Source organism: Battus philenor, unplaced genomic scaffold, assembly GCF_028537555.1.
Source record: "Battus philenor isolate CCGP_79_NKW_IND1 unplaced genomic scaffold, ilBatPhil1.0.hap1 SCAF_12, whole genome shotgun sequence".
NCBI lineage: Eukaryota > Metazoa > Arthropoda > Insecta > Lepidoptera > Papilionidae > Battus > Battus philenor.
This window is the reverse complement of record NW_027181674.1, coordinates 8431097-8451158: the sequence shown is the minus strand read 5'-3', so window position 1 is coordinate 8451158 and position 20062 is coordinate 8431097. Positions and strand designations below refer to the sequence as shown.

At 31.3% G+C, this 20062-nt stretch overlaps 2 protein-coding genes across 3 annotated transcripts in view; one reads left to right on the top strand and one right to left on the bottom strand.

The window, feature by feature from the left end:
- Nucleotides 1-20062, bottom strand: part of ATPsyndelta (ATP synthase, delta subunit) — a 212332-nt gene that overhangs the window by 15754 nt on the left and 176516 nt on the right. The gene's annotated exons all lie outside the window — the stretch shown is intronic.
- On the top strand, nucleotides 7266-19202 carry LOC137932641 (acyl-CoA Delta-9 desaturase-like). 2 transcript variants are annotated; one of them, XM_068776263.1, is made up of 5 exons: nucleotides 7266-7460; nucleotides 11966-12203; nucleotides 12493-12623; nucleotides 17102-17307; nucleotides 17502-19202. In XM_068776263.1, exons 2-5 carry the CDS (start codon nucleotides 11987-11989, stop codon nucleotides 18004-18006), a joined length of 1059 nt encoding a protein of 352 aa, XP_068632364.1. In that variant the 5' UTR covers nucleotides 7266-7460; nucleotides 11966-11986; the 3' UTR covers nucleotides 18007-19202. The 2 variants fall into 2 exon arrangements, with proteins under 2 accessions (XP_068632364.1, XP_068632366.1); XM_068776265.1 differs by lacking the exon at nucleotides 7266-7460 and adding an exon at nucleotides 8285-8447.

Here is a 20062-nt window from a genome sequence, read left to right as displayed (position 1 = left end):
TGAGCATGTGAATGGTGTTCCCATAACAAAAACATCGATAGGGTTGCACCGTTGACTAATACTGATTGTTATCTATTAGGTCAATATACAGATAACGTGCTTCGCAATGCGAAATTCAAGATACCAACAATAATACTGTGAAGGACCAAGAGTTACAAATGTCCCTAAACTTTTATACAATTTCGTAAATATAATAAATATAGATTGAAAGAAGTGAAAAAGTTGAAGTGTAAAAACTGTTCCTTAAGTAAAGAAAAAACAACTCAGTGATACTTATTATTCCAATGTATGTACGGTTATCACTAAAGTCACACAATCACGACTCCTGCACGCAGAAAAATCCATAAAGGTTAATGTTAGCGACTGACTGGGCCACTTATAACCTCCTTATACATTTATTTGTTTTTTATACTTTTTATATTGATTTTCTGTCGCTAGACGTTCTACATCTGCATCATTTTACGTTTACCTAATTTTGTAAAATTACAATTAAATTGCCACCATCATTTGAATTTATTTAATCCTTTTATACAGTCCACACGTTCACCAATAGTTGACGTATTTGTAGTTTATATTTAGTAATTAAAATAATCCTTGTTTATAAATAGTAGAGGACATTATATTTTTGACTTGTTTTATAACACCAATTTCATTTCACCTTTACTTTTTACAGACTGTCTATTTTTCTGGCAACTAGAACTTCGTGTACTATTTAATTGAAGCCGATCGAAGGTCATACTATCATTTTCGCTTTACCATTTAAGGGTATCATTATCTCTATCATTCCTGAAACCTTTGTTTTGTCAGCGCGCAGAAAAGATGGCCGCTAGACTGGTTAGGTTCTGGGGTAGATTACGAAACCTGCAAGCGCAAAGTAGGATGACTTAACAAAGTTTCATTACTTTATTTACGCAGCCATATTGTTAATAAAAAAGGAAGATTCGGTTAAATAAATTATTATGAAACTTTTAAAGAAAAAACTGCACTGAAAAAAGAAAACGTTTACACGAAATATACATACATGCATAAAATTTAAAAACAGTTCGTTCGATTCGACATTTTTTTATATTTTCGTTACAGCACGAGGAAGGATTTAAACAGAGAAAAAGTGGAAAAACTGCGAGGATAATCGCAAAAAAAACTTTTTTTTAATTTTTTTACAAACCGCACAAAGTTTATTAAAGCAATTGTCTCTAACCGGTCAATCAAAATAAGAAAGGCGTGTAAGGATATACAAAACAAAAAAAAACTTCTTGTACCGTAAATCATTACAATGAAAGTATAATCAATTTATTACTAAACTCTTGTAATGTACGAATAGACAACCTATTTTTTGAGTAATCATTGTTTTACATTGATATTAATACAATAAATAAAATGTTTCTGAAATATGTCTTATTTTATCGCAATGCGACCGGCCAGTAACTTTGACAGTCCGAAGTCCATCGAGTCATTCAGTACACAATAATAAAACATTATTACGCCAGCTCTCCAATGCGTGACGCTTCCCCTGGCATAATGTTGTCTAAGAATGAAAACCGCACATGAAACATTTAATTAATATTGCATCACGTTTGCATTTTAAACACGTGCACTGTTACCTGCTATACGGAATTACATAAAATATTTATTACGGTATTACTTTGGTTTTACATCTCTAATGGAGTCAAGTAGTAACAACCTTATTACACCACAGTGGTTAAAAAGTCAAAGCAGGTTATGTTTATATGTTATATTTTTTTTAATATTATGTATCCATTGTCAGAGAAACAACATATCTCCGGACAAAAATGTCAGGTATTTGCTAATTACGCGCCAGGCGCGCGTGGTGGAAGGAAGTAATCATGTTTGAGGAGATGCTACTATTTATAATTGAGAAAATTATAAGGTTATTATTATTCAAGCAAAAACTTACTTTTTGTTATTTCTCATTTCTAGAAAGAGGCATAAACCTAGTACAAAAGTTATAAATATTGCACTTTCGAATTCCACTCTCCGGAAAGTAGTTTGCATGGACGGACTAGTTTAAATTTTCTTTTAAAACCGCTTTCTTTCCAATATAATCGTTCTAGATTTATTTTCATGGGAAATAGTCTCAATCAGTTGATGTTTACATCCCGCGTTATTGCGGTCACAGTAGCCGTGGCTGTCGGTGGCTGTTGCTGTGAAGCGATTCCCTGGTTTTTGAAATTACCTTAGCAGCACTTTAAACGAAAACGACAGTCTTTTGCTGAAGAAACCAGAGGATTGTGTGCAAAGTCGTTTGCAGAATCATCTGCATTAATTAATATTGTGAACATTTTATGAACCTTTTACTATTATTACTACACTCATTAGAAAAATATTCCTATATCATTAGAACAGAGATATACATACTTCGAATACAAGAAATAATAATAAACATGAATTGGTCGGTGTATACATACAATAAGATTCCAATTGAAGTATTACATTTTCTATTTCCTAAATTTAAAGCAGCTGTTAAAAATTACATATTAGTTATACTTACTCCATTCATGATTTTTTTAATGAATCAGTATAAATTGTTATAGAATAGTTTTAAGCAAAAATTGTACTATAATATTCTGAAAGAAATAATCGAGAAATTTCTTCTAACTTATTTCTATCGGCATTAACTTTTCCGAACGTTTAGTAATTTACTTTGCTTGTAAAAAATAATACGACAATTTCGAATGCTTATTATTATGATCGCGAAATAAAGTATTTTAATTTAATTACGTATACCATACTATAATAAAAAAAAATAAAACACATATTTTAAATAATTAATTTATTAATTAAAAAAAGTTTAATATAATAGAAGTGATTGAAACAGACAGAGAGGCGCAGTAGCTGTGGGGTAAACACCCATAGTTAAACGCAAACTCTTCATCGATGACTCGACGAGATCCTTTTAAGCGGGTAAGACGCAACGGCTGTATCAACCTATAAACAATATTGCGTAACCATTACTGAGTTTGATTTGCTGTTTAAATGCGCCGTAGTTAAGCTAATTATTAGAATAAAAAGATATGCTTATACTATCAACACACGATTTTAAATCTTGACCATGTTGCACCATACTTATGGACCAGCCGTACTCAAGAAAGGAGATTCAAGTAGAATTTACTTGTTTTTAATAAGAAGCATCATAATTACACAAAAATCACGGAACCAAGGATGACGGTCGTCAGCGGTTTCCTGTATTATGATGTTTGTCGAATCAGATATCAAAAATATTTTCATTAAAATAATTACATAGATATTGTAATCTTTGAAAAATTTACTTTACGGAAATCGCGTGCGGAAACTATGGTTATTTTAGTGAAAATAATAATTCCGACCTTTTTTATTTAATTTTTTTCGTAACATTGTTATTTTTTTTCAGTAAATAATGATACTGATAATGCACTGTTTGTAGATATTTACGTTTGCACTTGCGAACCGGTGGACTTATTTTTATTTAAATAAAGGAGAGCGAAAAAGTGATACATTAGGTCCCATTAAAAATTGTTGAATAACTTCAAATTCTTAAATATAGGAAAAGGTATAATCATAATTGAATTACCTCACCGATCTATATTCATTTTTATAATAATTTGGTAATATTTGGATCGATAAAAGTTCTTAGCATTATTAACAAAAGAATTATTATTTTCAACGGCATATACCGAATTTATATAAAAAAAGTTACAAATTATTTTTAGTAAACTTTTGGACAGATCAAAAATTTTTAATTCATATGTATTTATAAAAAGTTTACTGTAAATATTCCTATAAATGTTTATTTATTTTCATTAAAAGGTTATTAACAAATAAGTTTAAGTTTAATTAAATTAAATTTAAATGTAATATAACTCATTAATTTTCGCAATTAAACAAAGGTATTTTTAGGACACTGTTTGGATTAGTAGTATTTACAGATTCTGCAATGGTTAACCATATCTACGAATGATTCTCGGATGAGTATGCGTAAAAACCGTACTTGCGTATTTTACTGATCGGAAAACAATTATTACAGTACAGGTCACATAGATGAAATGGTTAATAATTATTAACATCCCCATCATGTTGTGAAGGTCGTTTTAAAACTTAAATATCAGGTTACGAGAAACATTGATAACTCGTTTTCCGACAATTGAATAAGATAATAAATTAATCCGTTAAAGAATAGATTATAAGAATTTTTCATTTACCGTTTCCTATTTTGATAAGAACAAACTTTGTACATGTAACTTTCCTATCGTTATACAGGTCACCGTATCGTGTGATTCATTTAAGTATGTCTGAAAATTATCAATAAATTCAAACAACAAACAACGGATCTTATTTCAGGTTCGAATGTCTACTGTAGCTGTCAATAAATATGAAAGGTCAAGACTCATACTTTATCAGCCGCTTGCTAACCCGCGAGGCCAGACCGACTGCAAAAAATCATCTTGTTGACAGACAACAGACTTCAAGGAACGGCTGAAACGCAATATAGTCTTTCATTTCATTTAGGATAGAGAACTTCTCTATACTCCTAAGGTTTCCAATCCTAAAGTGCCACAAAAACATTAAAAATTGAAATATCATCTGTCACACATATTTGGTTTTTGTATTTGTGTGCTCGTTACTTTGCTTCCGCAGGTCTATAGACTAGGGGTCCACTGTTTTAACGAAAAGAGGGCGCTTAAAATGTATCAAGCGCGCGTCCGAGGTTTTAGTAGATGTGAGATAATTTCTCTTCTTGAAAAAACTAGTTAATGATATTTAGTATTACCTATTAGTAAATCAACATCTCGTCGGAAATATCGCAATGCCCAAAGACGCAGTTCTATCACCAGTGTATATATTTTTTTTAGAATCTCGATTTATTTAAATTCGGTTTAGTCAGTCTTGTTTGTATTGGACATGACGCCAACTTAGATCAGCTTGGCCAGATTGGATTTACCCCGAGAACTAAGACCCCTGACCAGTGTATATTACCAGTGATGACTTATGCCTCTGAGACGTGGTTGTTTACAAGTGGCTTTATAAGGCTCAAGGTCACTCAGAGTGCGATGGAAAAGATTATACTAGAAACTACGTCGCAAGATCAGAAATGACGTGATCCGTAGAAGAACTAAGATCATCGAGGTTGTTCGAAGAATTGATTGTCGGTCTCGGCGGTCGTTGGGGTCGGCCACTAGGAGCACTAGACAGTCTGGGTAAGCCCCCCACCAGATGGTGGGTGATCGTGACGATCTTTGGGGGAGACCTTGCATCAGACACCTATCGTATAACATGATTATAAAACTAAATATTAATTTATTTTATAGAATGCCCATCGTTATGCGACTAAGCTAGAACCAAAATTTAGTCAAATTTAATTTTTTGATAACGCGTGACAACTCGCACGTGTCTTTAAACGATAAAAGGTTATGTAGAATTACATTCATAATTATGTAGCGGAATAAAGAAAAGTTTTAGTAAAGAACATATTCGAAAAAAGTGCCTTTTTTAAAGAATGTTTTTTTTTAAATCGATAAATTTGAGATGTAAGGGTATCAAATTTAGAGTTCATATTAAAATAGTAATAAATAATAAGTGAATATATGTGCTTTTTTTCAAAAATGGTTGGTATATATTATGTACACAAATTTTTAATATCATAATATAGTAAACTTAAAAATTTATTTATACACAAAGCAATATAAAATATAAGTAGCAAATAGATATATGTAAATAAATAAATATTAATTCGCATTTAAGTTACCTTCTTTAATTTATATAATGTTTAATTAAACTCAATATTATTTCGATAGGTCAAATTGTGAATATGAAGAACAAAATCTTAAACCGTGCCTTCGCTACATTTATTCTATCTGCTGCTTTCCAACTTTCTATTGATATTTTTTTTTAGGAATGTAAATTGTGCTTTATAATAGTAATTGTACAAGAATGTCTTTCTAACGATAACGTATCCAAATTAGGCTTTGTTGTGCACCTATTTTTTTATCGGAACGTTTTAGTTTGTCTCATGGAAACAAGACGCATGAATAATTTTACTTAAGTATATTCAAAACAGAGAGAATTCCTATAAATGTATTTTACAGTAATTATATCGTATTTATGTAAAAGTTAATAATACTGAAAACGATGTATAACCCAATCATTTATAAGACAACAATTATTTATATTTAATTAAAAAATATTGCTGTACATTTTTACGTCGACATATTTTTGCTATAAGCTATTGTTTCAAATGTAATATATCCGCCATACGTAAAGCCACAATACTCAAACGAGTGGTTCATACTTATAGTTCTTTACAGACCTTTCCTAACATATTTTCAATTTTTTTTTAACTTTTTTATTATTATCGTTTAATGGCAATATATAGCCTAAACACAAATATCTAAAAAAAATTCCATAAAAAAATGTGTCTTAATATTAAATAGGAATTTCTCATAAGATAATAGATTAACATGAGTAACGTTTGTTTTCGTTGGGTCTTAAATCACCCGGTCACAAACTTCGGTCGCGGTGCCGCTATAGTGGCAGGCAAGTGACATGGCGTGGCGTGTTGCATCGCGCCATCGTGTTGTCCAATCCTTGGATCCCGTGCGCGGCGCACCGCGTTTCGTTGACTCAACCAATGCGAAAACAAAGTTGCCAGTTTCCTTCGTTACCCATTAATTAAGTAATTTTAACTTAAAATAAAAGCAATGCTACTTTATTATGTATCTTCCAAACTAATTATTGGATAAAACTTACAAATATGTCGTAATTAGTATGGTACTATTTGTAATAAAACCTAATAAAATACAACATTACTTAACCTGTGAAGAACTTGTATACAAATCATGCAACAAAACATAATCATTAAATGCAATGTCTTAAAAAAATTAAATGTTTAGTAGAATTATAAGATAATCTCTACAGTTTATATCCCTTAGCCAACATATTGTTGAGATATAAATATAATAACAAGTCAACTTCCTTGTGGTTTTGTCAGTATTTTGTAATGCTTTGCAATATTTTTGAATAACGTATGCCTCAAATTAAAGTTTGATCACGATTAAATATACTTTCATATAATAAATGTTCTTTTATAGAGCAATTGGTCTAGATAATATAACAGATTTGATTGCAGTAAAACTTTTTGTCCAATGTTTCATATCGGTGCAACTAAAACAAAACTAGTAAAATTTATACAAATACATTATTTATTTAAAATTAAGGTATTGTTTTCTATTTCTGGACTTACAATGAAACTTACTGGCAGCACTGAGCTTAAATGCGAATGAACAGTGACGTGAGCACGCGAATTATGTTTAAAACCGGGATCTTGCATACAATGTTCTATTTAACAAATCTTTGTTAATAATACTTAAAAATACCTACACGAAAAACACATATTTTTGAATATATTTAATGAAAATTGTGTAGAAGTAGAAAATAAAAGTTGTGCATTAAAATTAGATCTATCAAGGGTAAGTCACATTGAAACACCAAAAAATTGATAATATTGATGTTTATTTTACATAAAAAAATGCCTTTCCTCTTACATATAAATACAAAAGCAAAAATCATAAAATTTTTTTAACAATAATCTACTAAGAAACAAGTAAATTTACTTAATATCTAAATATAATTGATATTTTACTGTAAATATATCTGAGTTCGTATCTACCGCCTTAGTAATCAAATATGTTGTAATATAGTTTATTCGTTTCTACTATCCATAAAATTTAAAGAAAAACTATAATTCAGTTCGAGTAACCTGAACGCCAAAGTTTTCGTCGATATTTCGATTGCGTAATTTCCTAAGTTTATCACAAAATCTTTCAGTAAGCATTATTTTTCTTAATATTTTTATTTACAGGTAAGTACAGGGTAATTCAGTGTTAATATTAAGTTTAGTATTTGTAATGTGTGTATTTTTGAAATATTAACATTTTTCATATTTGTTTTCCTTCCGATTATATAATTTAAAAGTATTTCGATGGATGCACCGGCATACTGCGTGGCACAAGACTAGTGAGATTTCTTGGCTTACACCTATTTTACTGACAAGCTATTTTTTAAAATGGCTTTCTGCTGACATCTCTTGCCTGTGAGATTTTTACCCGTTATTTTAATAGATAATAAAAAAATCTCTTACCAAAGAGTCTGCCTGTACGCGCCGTCGATGTATTCTTTCATAAGTGTCAATACAAATAAATCCTTATCTTTTACACCAATCGTGTTGATTATTTGTTCAGCAAAAAGCAACTATATAATGTTTCACTAGTGTATGCAGGCTTCATTTAATAATTATCCTTGAAAGTGCATAGTCGTGTTCCTATAATCATTTTAAATTAATGCCTATACTTGATATCATTTACTTAAACTAATAATATTTCTTAATAGATAATTATAGTAACTTATTTTTGACTGTATGCTCGACGGATTTTGTGTTACTAATATTAAACAATCACGTAAGTTATCCGATATTATAATAATAAATACAAATGTTAATTTATTTTTTTGGGCAAAAGCAAAACCTATACATTTTCGTAAGTTTCATATAACTGAAAAATATATGTTTGCTTAATATGTAATGTGGCCTACAGTGCCTTGGCCATAATTATGCTAATCTTTAAATTTTAATAAAAAATTAAAAATAAAAAGGCTCTGTAAAAGGCTAAATAATAAAAAAGCTGCAAATAACAGATATATAATTGTTTATAATAAGAAAATCCAATTTATGGTCAATAATTTAAAAAAGGATATATTAGGGAACCGGAAAGTAATATCGCTTAGTAAAGTTAAATTCACATGACCTCATTTTTAACAACTTTTTATTTCTATTCAAAAATATATTCACCTACGTTATCAACAACTTTTTGCCATCTATTATACATATTTTCAATGCCAGAGCGGTAACAATCAATCGGTTTTTCTATAAAATAAGTCGACAGAAATTACATTACTTTCCGGTCCCCTAAAATAAATTAAATTTACGACTATATCAAAAGTTTTCAACAGTTGAAAAAGCCCCTTAAAAATTAGCAGTTACATAGACCGGGATAGAACTGCGCCATAAAATATTTATTCGGTTTAGTAGTGTTCATAATTCCCCAACTTAAAGATAATATGTACTTGTTTTTCCCTAACGACGTAAATACTATCAAGACTGGCGAGGTTACTAACCATTTCTTATGGAGCAAGCATATATTATTAGTAATCAACATTTTTCGCAATTTAATATTGCAAGACGTATTTATTTATTGCTCATAAATGTCTATGTTTCTTTATATTTATTTAAGCTAGTTTCTGAACATAGTTCTTATTGTTTAATGATATGAATTTAGATGAAATATTTAAAACTTTCACTTAAGGATAATATGTCATGCTTGAGTAGGGCTTCCACTACGTGGACCGAAGGCATAGTTAAGATCGCGGAAAGTGGCTGGATGCGCGGGTTTTTTTAAATTTTTTTAATGGCTCCCGCTATTCGGGCCTCCCGTTTTCCTATGCTATTTATGAGGGGACGTTTTCATCTTTTAATGATTCACTCTCTTTTTTATTACCATGCTCTTCTGTCATACTTCACATGATCTATCTTTCTTTTACTTACATTCTACAATTTCTATCTATCTTTTCCTTACTTTCAACCATTCATTCATCACCTCACTTCCTTCGCCTCGTTCCTTACTGTACCAGGTTTTGGTTATCACATTATTTTGTCTTTATTTTATCTTTTATTTCACATTTCATAATTTAGTTATTTTACATTTTATCACAGATTACATAGTTTTTTTTTATTTACTTTATAATTATTTCTTATTGTTTTTAGCTACTACCTGTATTAGTTTTGTTTACATTTATTAAATGTTTTGCTATTTTTTTTTTGCAATAATCAAGAACACTGGCCTGTCGGGTTTTTCTTCTATTAATGAGGCGATGGTGTCATCACTTATTTTTTTACACAACCTGCTTTCGAAATCGTACCGAAGTCCTCCGAACGCGGGACATTTGGCTACAAGGTGGACCACGGTCTGGTCCACGCCCGGTTCATAGACGCACGAGAGGTCCTCCTTCCTCCCGCGAATAACGCAATACCGGTCATCATTGCGATCTTTAGGGGAGACCTACACCTGGCAGTGGGCATCTGTCGGCTGATGATGATGATAACATACATTTGTAGACTTATTGGGTTATTGTATTATGCGGATCTTATTAGATTTTTTCTATTAAGAGTAACAACTTCAGGGTCAAGACCCCGACTTCCATTTTCCTTAACCTTGAAATACGTTGAAATCGTCTCGCTTAAAATCAAAATAATCTCTTTCAAAATTCATTAACAGATCATCGAGCTAAACACCTAAATTTCTTGGGAAGGTTGGACTACTTTCACGCGTTTGGAGCAAAGTTTACCTTTGGGCCGAATATCATTTAACTGCTTTTAACTTTTATGGAATTCAATTTATTACACGTTTTACGCAGTGCTATTTAAAATAGACTATTACTCGATAAATTTGTTTATGCTTAAAATATACAATATGTATATTAATATAAGTTTTTTTCGACCAATCATGTAGTTGAAGGGTTTTTTAGAGTTTAACTTGTAATGAAAAAATGTATTTTAAGTACCTTTATTTAATACCATCGGGTCCACTGTCTGCTTTCTACTTTACTTACTTTTTTACTAATTTTAAAATTTACATTTTTATGATTTTTTTATGAAATTTGTGTTTTTAAATACCGTGGTCCGGTTTGAACGATACTGTTGCTAATATAATTTTTGTGTTATTAAGACATACTATTTAATATCCCGAGCCATTAACACGGTCAGAGAGGATGTGAAAATCGAAGAATCACTGTCAGCGGTGGACTGGACCGACTTTTTTTTTTATTCAAACGAATTTAAATATTTTTTAACTTTTTATTCTTTCGCAGACTGATGTATGACCAAGACTTAGTAGCGTCGGTTTTTTTAAATGACGTTGTATAACAATTTAATTCAAAAGGCAGTTTAATATTTAAAACAAAAAAAAATAAAAAGATTGTGGTGTATAACGAGTTGTGTGTGTATAAATTAACTGCGATTTTCGTAAAATAAGATGTTGCCAGCATTGCATCTACTTTTTGATCATAGAACGAGCGTAGAAATTCGTTTATTAATTCAACATTGGTAACGTACAGTTGATGTTCTGTTGCATAGAAAATTGAATATTGATGAGACCAGGCTTTAACTGCTGTGTCCTCAAATAAACAACTTTAGAGGTCGTTTTTCATTGCTACTATTTTGAAAACAATTTTTAATAATAGTAAATATGAATTCGCTTAGATGACTTACATAATGTTTATTATGATGGTACATATGACTTGTTTTTTTTTAATTGTTTAACGTTAAGCATACACTAAATTAGCGGCCAATTAATTGGATAAACATTTTTACCAAGCGGTTGGTAAATATTGAGAAAAAGTATCATTTCACGGATACATAATATTTATATATATATATATATATATAACTAAAAAAAGTAGCTAAAATAAAGTATTTTCTACTAAGTCGTAATACAAGTATATATTTAAATAAAATTATAATTACATCGATCGGTGGTGAATAAGAATACATAACAGTAATTTTCAAGTAATTTTTATTATGAAAATATTTTTACAGTGTTCTAATTAAGCGAGATATTTTTATTTGTTTCTTTTATTAGTTTTTGATTATAAGCATAAATTGTGTCACCATTTACTTGATTGTATGTTATAATGGTAAAAAAATTATTTATTCTTGGAGGGAATTTAATTTTTGACTAGTACAAATCACTACAAAATGTTTAAGTATTCATGATACTTATTGCATTACGACTTTCTCTTATATTAAAGACTTTAAAGCAACGTGTAGTTCAAAAACAAAATTAAGCTGCTTCATGTGGAAAAATTTATTACATGAATGATCGTATAATCATATAAAATTGATGAAGACTGAATTTTTTTGTAGGAATTTGTAGACAGGAAAAAAATGGCGCCCAAGTCGGCGGATGCAAATGGAGTTCTGTTCGAATCGGACGCAGCGACTCCTGACCTAGCTCTCGGCAGCAGGCCTATCCAACAGGCGGATAATCGGCCAAAGCAATTCGTGTGGAGGAATATTATTCTCTTCGCGTATCTTCATATCGCTGCCGTTTACGGAGGCTACCTTTTTTTGTTCTCTGCTAAATGGCAAACAGATATATTCGGTGAGTCACTATACCATTTATATGCATGATTGTTAACTTTAATCAAAAAAACATTCTTTTATTGTCTATCTATCATTTTGTGGACTGTTGTTTACTTTTCCGTAATCATATCAATTTGGAGATTACAATTAAATAATTGGATTTAGTCATGTTATTTGAATTAAGGGCTTATTTATATCTTGATAACAATATTATAATCTCTTCCGACATAGTTTTTAATACAAACGCTTACTACTAATAATTATTTAGGCCTAAAACTAATTATTTATTTTGATGTTTTAATTTGTAGCCTACATATTGTACGTGATGTCTGGTCTGGGTATCACGGCAGGGGCCCATCGACTTTGGGCTCACAAGTCATACAAAGCAAAATGGCCGCTCAGACTGATACTTGTTTTTTTCAACACGTTAGCTTTCCAGGTAAGAATTTTTAATGGATTTATAATACAGGCTCGTTTTTATATTCAGATATTTGACCATCTTTAAAATGTTGTTTTAATTTTTTTAGTTATACACCCAGACTCTTTCTTAACATGATTTTGGAATAACATATAACGAATATTTATAATAGTATACTTTTTACACAAGGTTTCGTTCCAGTACGAATCGAAAAAAATTTCAACATAATATTCAGTTTTGGGTAGATATCGCAAAGTAAATAAGCAATACGAGAAACCAAAAAAATACAAGCGCTATTATAACGACAAAAAAATCCACAGAAGCCCCACTATTAGTGAACGTTATTCTCACGTTCTCGCCGGCGCGGGCCACCGGTGACCCGCACTAAACTGTTCTATCGGGCGGCGCGGGCCACCGGTGACCCGCATTCGATTGTATTCTGAATTATTAGACTATTAGACTTTGAGAATTAAAATAATGAAAATTTAACGTTTATTCATTAAAAACCTTTATTTTTTATAATATTTATAATCAATGATGTATCAGAAACAAGTTTTGTTAAATAACATAAACATAATAATACAGTATTATACAAAAAATTCCAATACGGTTAAAATAACATAAAATCTAATTTTTTTTAACTCCTTATTTATTGTTTTTTGTGTAATTTATAGAATCTTAAGAATAGATAGAAAACGGTCACGCCTCATTGCCTTTTTTATGCGTGCGTTCGCATTCATGTCGTTTGACCAACACAATCTAATTTTTGGCAATCGAACAATACCCATAATAAGCACTATGACAAAAAAAAATTGTCATAGTGCTTTTAAAATATTATTTGCTATTTAACTTGCACAATAAGATCTCACTGTACTACAGAGCAACAAACACCGCGTATGCAGGTCTGAACAGGCAATAATCACGCGCCGTCAGATGATGCGCGATATTAATTTGAGCGCCGCCTCATAGCGAAACAAAATAAAATCGGCCCTGGCGTGAAGTCTTAAATCCAATAGTTGTGCTAGACATATTTAATTTCATTATTATTTTTGCACCGTTTTTGGAATATATTTAGAGGTTTGTCATCTTACAGGTATATCTAAAATTGTATAACATGTCTATAAATTTACCATGAGTCACGTGTGTTTTTTCACGATTTTTTGGAAGTTTTCTTTTCTATTATGAAAAAAGTTGAGTGTATAATATTTCTCTTTGTAGATTATCTATCTAGACTGCAATAGCACGCTTCACGTGATAACACGATGTTGGCCGATAGCCAAGCTCTATTGCGTTTCGCGATAATATTCTTTGATATAAATTTTTGTTTACACATGTCAAACATTGTTATTGTTGTCACGTTCAAATGTTTTAATTTACAAAAACCTACCGACAAAATATATATATATATATATATATATACAATATATATATATATATATATACAATATATATATATATATATATATATCTACAAATGTTATGTACTAAATAAATTTATGTATAAATTTATTTAGTACGTTTTTATTATACTTCATTTAAGTAAATATCTGTACAAATAAACAAAATTGATGTGTATGTTTGTTAAACGTTATCTCTTTATTTCGACTAATCTTTGAAATGGCTAAGCCGATTTCGACAGGACTAACATTGGCAGGTAGATATAAAGAGTAATTTGGTTATTTATATTTTAGAACATTCTTGACCAAAAAATAAACTAAATGGTTTTTCGTTAAATTCCATGCGGTCGAAGTGGTAGGCACAGTTAGCCTTTCAATAAAGTTGTAATTTAGTTAATCTCTCTAGTTTCTGTTAGCCTTGTGTGGCTTTTATAGATTCGTCGGTTACGGCTCGCGGATTGAAGATCTGCAAGCTATAATTAAAATTTCTTCCACTACCTGTCCTGCCATTCTTGTACGCCATTTACATGTTTTTTAGTGCGTCTGTGTGACTCGGATACACTGTACCTTCGTCCCTACCGGGTGTTTGCAGGACACTCGCCCTTCTTTAAGTCGATTTCGTCTAATTAATTAAGGGACTGTTGCGCAGATTTGTGCTTAAAGATTGCGAGACATACACCAGTTGGCGTCCTTCAAAGCCTCGAAATTCTGGAGTAGCACAACTCAACTGTCATTTCTGTGTTCTGAGAAGCGTTTTTACGAGCCTTTATAGGCGGCGTAGTCTTTGTCTGTTCTCTTTCGTGTGATTTTGTCGTGTCGCCCCATAGCGGTATTCTTTTCTCCTATCAGCCTTCAAATGAAGCCGGGGGGGGGGGAAGCTTCGAATCGTGGTTCCGATCCGGGTATTAGTTAATGTATGCTCAGAGTAAATATATAAAGTAAAATACATAAAATTAATATCTTGTAATCTTTGTTTTTAACATATTCGTTCTATTATCCTTAACTCTTCGAATTGGAACGATTATAACAACAACATTTTTTATGATGAATTCTTTAATATATTTTAGGACTCAATTCCTGACCTACAGGCGCATATTTTGTTTCAATTATATTTGATATAGGCATCCCTGAACAATAATCCGTAAATTGACAATTTTCCGAAGAAATTACAGTTAAATAAAGTAGAAAGAAGTATGTACTTGTTGCAACAGTCGGTAAAATTACAATTTTATTTTACAAATAGTTGGTATTAATTGATACTAATCACATTGTGTTTGTGAATTTATAGTATTTTAGTTAAATTCAATGTGTCCGCAGTCGGGTAATATCTTCAAAAACAAATTATAAATTAAAAAAATTCTTTATACAACAATGGATTACATCTCTTGTTCATGTCAACTTGAATCTACCGGTACCGGTTCGGATGAAATACCTCAGACCTGAAACAAGGCAAAGAAATTCATTGGGACTGTTTTTTAAATCATATAAAATCGCGTAATTTAAAAAAAAAACATTGAAATAGTTTAGAGGCGAACACATGATGTGTTCGCAAGGTGTGCTACTTCTTTGGAGTCATTTAAAGCGTTGTAACATGATGTCACATGATGGTTTTTTGTTTTAAATCTAAGACTTCTGAATCATATTGTAAAAGCCTACAAACTGTCCACAGAAGGACTTACTCGATGTGAAGTCCAGTTTTTCGTTCACATATGATTGAATAAGTATGACAATTAGTAACATACTTGCATACGTTACACTTATATCAATGAAGGGTTACCAGAAGTCGTGAACTTATGCGTTGGACATGTATTTAAGTCGCAACTATGAAGCCTTTACCACCAAACACGACGCGATCACTCGTCTTAGTTAAATTGTTTTACTCGGCGTACACAGCATAATGTTTTTCCATAAATATTAACGTCATTACGTTTTTAAAAAAGCACATGATCAAGGTTGCAAAGTGCGTCATTGGTTCAAAGTTTATTTCTTCTAAATGGAGGTAGAATAATTGATTGTCCAAATATAATTAGCACTGTTTTTCAATTCTCTTCAAACAAAACGCGAGAGCCAGATTGGTATAACAAACATATCTTTTTTTAAGCTTCATAAAATTAGTAACTTTTTTATGGGCAGCTGTATACACTCCCATGTAGTGACTTTGAATTATCATTCAATAATTTTAAGATGTTTATATATTTTTTTTTAAAAAAAAGTTCTTGGTTATCATCATCATATGTAGACGCCGGCCCACTTCAAGGCTGAGACCTCCCTCAAAAATCGCCAGGATGACTGTCTTGCTAGCTCCCATGACATGAGCATTATTTATACTGACGGTCGGTCGACACTGGCGAATGAAAATTGCAATACGTTTTTACTCATAGCAAATTCGTTTAAAATTACCCCCTTTTACGCAATTTATACTGAATAGCTGTCATTAGACGTTCTTTTAGCTCGGCCTTAAAAATAAACTCTTAAAACAACGTTAAGGAAACCGGTGATGTAACAACTTATCTCTTGGCCAATAAACCACAGTAGTATTTATAAAAAAAGTTATTTTCTGTCTCTTGTGAATTAGAAATAGAAAGATTTTGTAATAAGAACGAATTAAAAAAGTATTACGAATATTTTATCGATTACTATTTTTTAATTTTAGTCTATGAAAAATAGCAAATATTTAAAATATTTAATATTAATTACATTATATAAGTAACTTTAGTAAGCAGCAGTGTTTTTAAAAGATCATTAATAATCATTGCTCTAATTATGATGTCATATTTTTTTTTCTCCGATAATACAGTTTTATCCACCTAATAGAGATAGACTACTTTGTAAAATTGTTGCTGTTACGTGTGTGCTTTAGTTTTTATAATTATTATTTTATATTTTAAGACGTAGAAATGTCCTATTTTTTAATTGTTTCAAAAGATTCGTACTTAAAAATTGATAAAAAGGATTATCCTTAATCAAACCAAGCATTTAATCTGCGTGAACTGTAATTTCTCATAAGATATTAAAATATTGTATATAAAATTATATATATAATGTAATAGTATTTTGGAACGGCTTATTTTGTGTAATTTAATTAAAAAAAAAAAATTTCAGGACTCTGCTATAGATTGGGCCCGCGACCACCGCATGCACCATAAATACTCTGAGACTGACGCTGACCCGCACAACGCCACGAGAGGCTTCTTCTTCTCCCACATCGGATGGCTTCTGGTTCGCAAACATCCAGAACTAAAGAGGAAAGGCAAAGGGCTCGATATCAGCGACCTATACGCGGACCCTATTCTTCGATTCCAAAAGAAGTTAGTTCATATGTTCAAGGTTTTATCTGAAGCTGAATATTTAATTAATTTTACTATAATTTAAACCATGTGGTTTGTTATACATTAATCAATGTCAGTAGTGTTCCGCAGCCAGAAAAAGCAATCCACTTAGCAGTGCCTAGGTAGGTTGATAACCACGAGGAAATAAAGACAGACTTACCTAAATGTTTCAGATACTACTTGATATTGATGCCGCTCGCTTGCTTCGTGCTACCTACGATGATCCCCGTTTACTATTGGGGCGAGAGCTGGTTGAACGCCTTTTTTGTGGCAGCGCTGTTCCGCTACGCCTTCATACTAAACGTGACTTGGCTGGTCAACTCCGCCGCGCACAAGTGGGGCGACAAACCTTACGACAAAACCATTCAGCCCTCGGAAAACCTATCCGTGTCCCTGTTCGCGCTCGGCGAAGGCTTCCACAATTACCACCACACCTTCCCTTGGGATTACAAAACCGCAGAGCTTGGTAACAACAGACTTAATTTTACAACCACTTTCATCAATTTCTTTGCTAAAATCGGTTGGGCTTACGATCTTAAGACGGTGTCCGATGAGATAATCCGCAATCGAGTTAAGCGCACCGGGGACGGCTCGCATCATCTCTGGGGTTGGGGAGACAAGGACCACTCCAAAGATGAAATCGATGCAGCAATTAGAATTAACCCTAAAGATGATTAAGTCTATCCCGAGTCCGGATTCAATTCGGACCACGCACCACTTGCTTGTTTACGTATTTATACACTGTTTATGTATAACATTAAACATTATGAAAAGCCTCAAGTATTTGTATGAACATTTCCAATTTAAAAGCACTACTAATGCACATGCTTTTTTAACTTATTGAGTACCTGTGACAGGTTGAATCAGTTATGTTTGTCACAAAAACACAAATAATTTTACATTATTATTCATCAATACAGTAGTGAGGAAGTTATTATAAGAAAAAAAGAAATAGATACTCAAAATTAATTTTAAAAAGACATTTTACTGAATATGCTAATAGATATATCTTTATTGTACACAACATATCTAGAACACCAATGGTAATATTTGTTCTAATAAACTAAACAAACTGAAAAAAAATATGGCTACAAGTTAATTATGCAGTTACGGTTGTAGAGATTGGCTTTGTTGTGTAGATGTTCATTTTGAATGTAGCTTTTGTGATGATGTAGTCTGTCATGAAGATGCTAATTATTTATTTATTCATAACTTTGTGTTTTTTGTTTTTTTTACTGTCAGTGCATATTTCTTTTCCTAGCTTTCATATATGATGTATGATTGTAAAAATTATAAAGATAATAAGCTGATAATTTTAAAAACCAATTCGTTACAAGGGCTAACTCTTGCTTACAATGTGCTTATGTGAATTGTAATCGTTCTCGTGTATCATAATACCATGTGTATTTTTATGTAATTTTGATGACAAATTTAAAGGGAACATAAACTGGATTAAAAAAGATAGATAGTTTCTTCCAAATTTAATACCTTCTTAATTAACAATATTTCAACAATCTGTAACTTTTCCAAAATTAAATTTACATATCAGAAGTTTTCTTTAAATAAACTGTGAATATCAAAACATCGTGCTTCTTGAAAAGGTTTGAGAACTGTTGCAGTAACTAAATGTTACATGTACTTTGATCATAATTAAGCATGATTTGTAAAACATTGTGATATATTTAAGAGGGTAACTATAGTATTAGAAGTTTGAGTTTTAATTATCTCAAATCTATTGTTAAGACAATGAAAAATATACTATTTTATGTTCCTTAGTTGTTTATTTCTAACGATGTGCTTAAAACATTGTAATAGTCATGTAGGGATTTGCTTGTGTCAGCTATAAATTCACATTATACTGAGACTGATAAAATATTCGTGTTTTATTTATAAATTTTATTTAATAAAAGCCTTTTTACAAATAAATAACTTATTAAATAGCGACCTCGTTATATGACAACATGTCAACTATCATGAATATTCTGCATGGACTTGTTGGACGTCCTTATCTGGTATAATTGGAAAATGTGGTGATGTTCCTTAACGCGTCAAGTGCTTCCATCTCTGTCCGGTCCCCGAATTGAAGACTTCCGTTCCGTCGGATTTTCAAAACAAGGCAAAAGACATTCTGTTACTTCTTAACTGCTTCAAAAAGTAATGATATGGTACCAAAACAGTACACAATTTTCAACTACAGTCTCTTCGCGTGCCGTGTTTGCTGTTTTTAAGTGCAATAGACATTTAGTAAAACTTCTTTTAAGGCAGAGATAAACGAAACAAAAATCGGACTTATAATTGTAATGTTTGTTATGTGGAGAAAAATATGCATTGTGTTGATAGAATATGTCAAGAATCAGAGTAAGATACTCTCGAGGCTACTGAAATTTAGTCCATATGACAAAGGCGCCGCGCTTTCTATTTTGTAGAGAGCGGCTAAACCTCTTTGCAGATTGGTGTCTTGCCTCCGTGATGATTTTTTAATGTAATGGCAAATTTTTATGATGGTCACAATGGAGTTGACATATCCAAATATGAACAAAACCCCAATTTAAATTAAAGAATAAAAAATTACATAAAACTCACAAATATGTTTGCTTATGCAAGATATTTCCTATGTAGGAGATTAATATAGCTCTCGTTTCCTCTGCACAATCTATACTACCATAAATTTTGCGTAAAGCACAATGAATCTAAAATTTCATGTGTTAAATTGTCATTTTTGAGTACAGTAGTA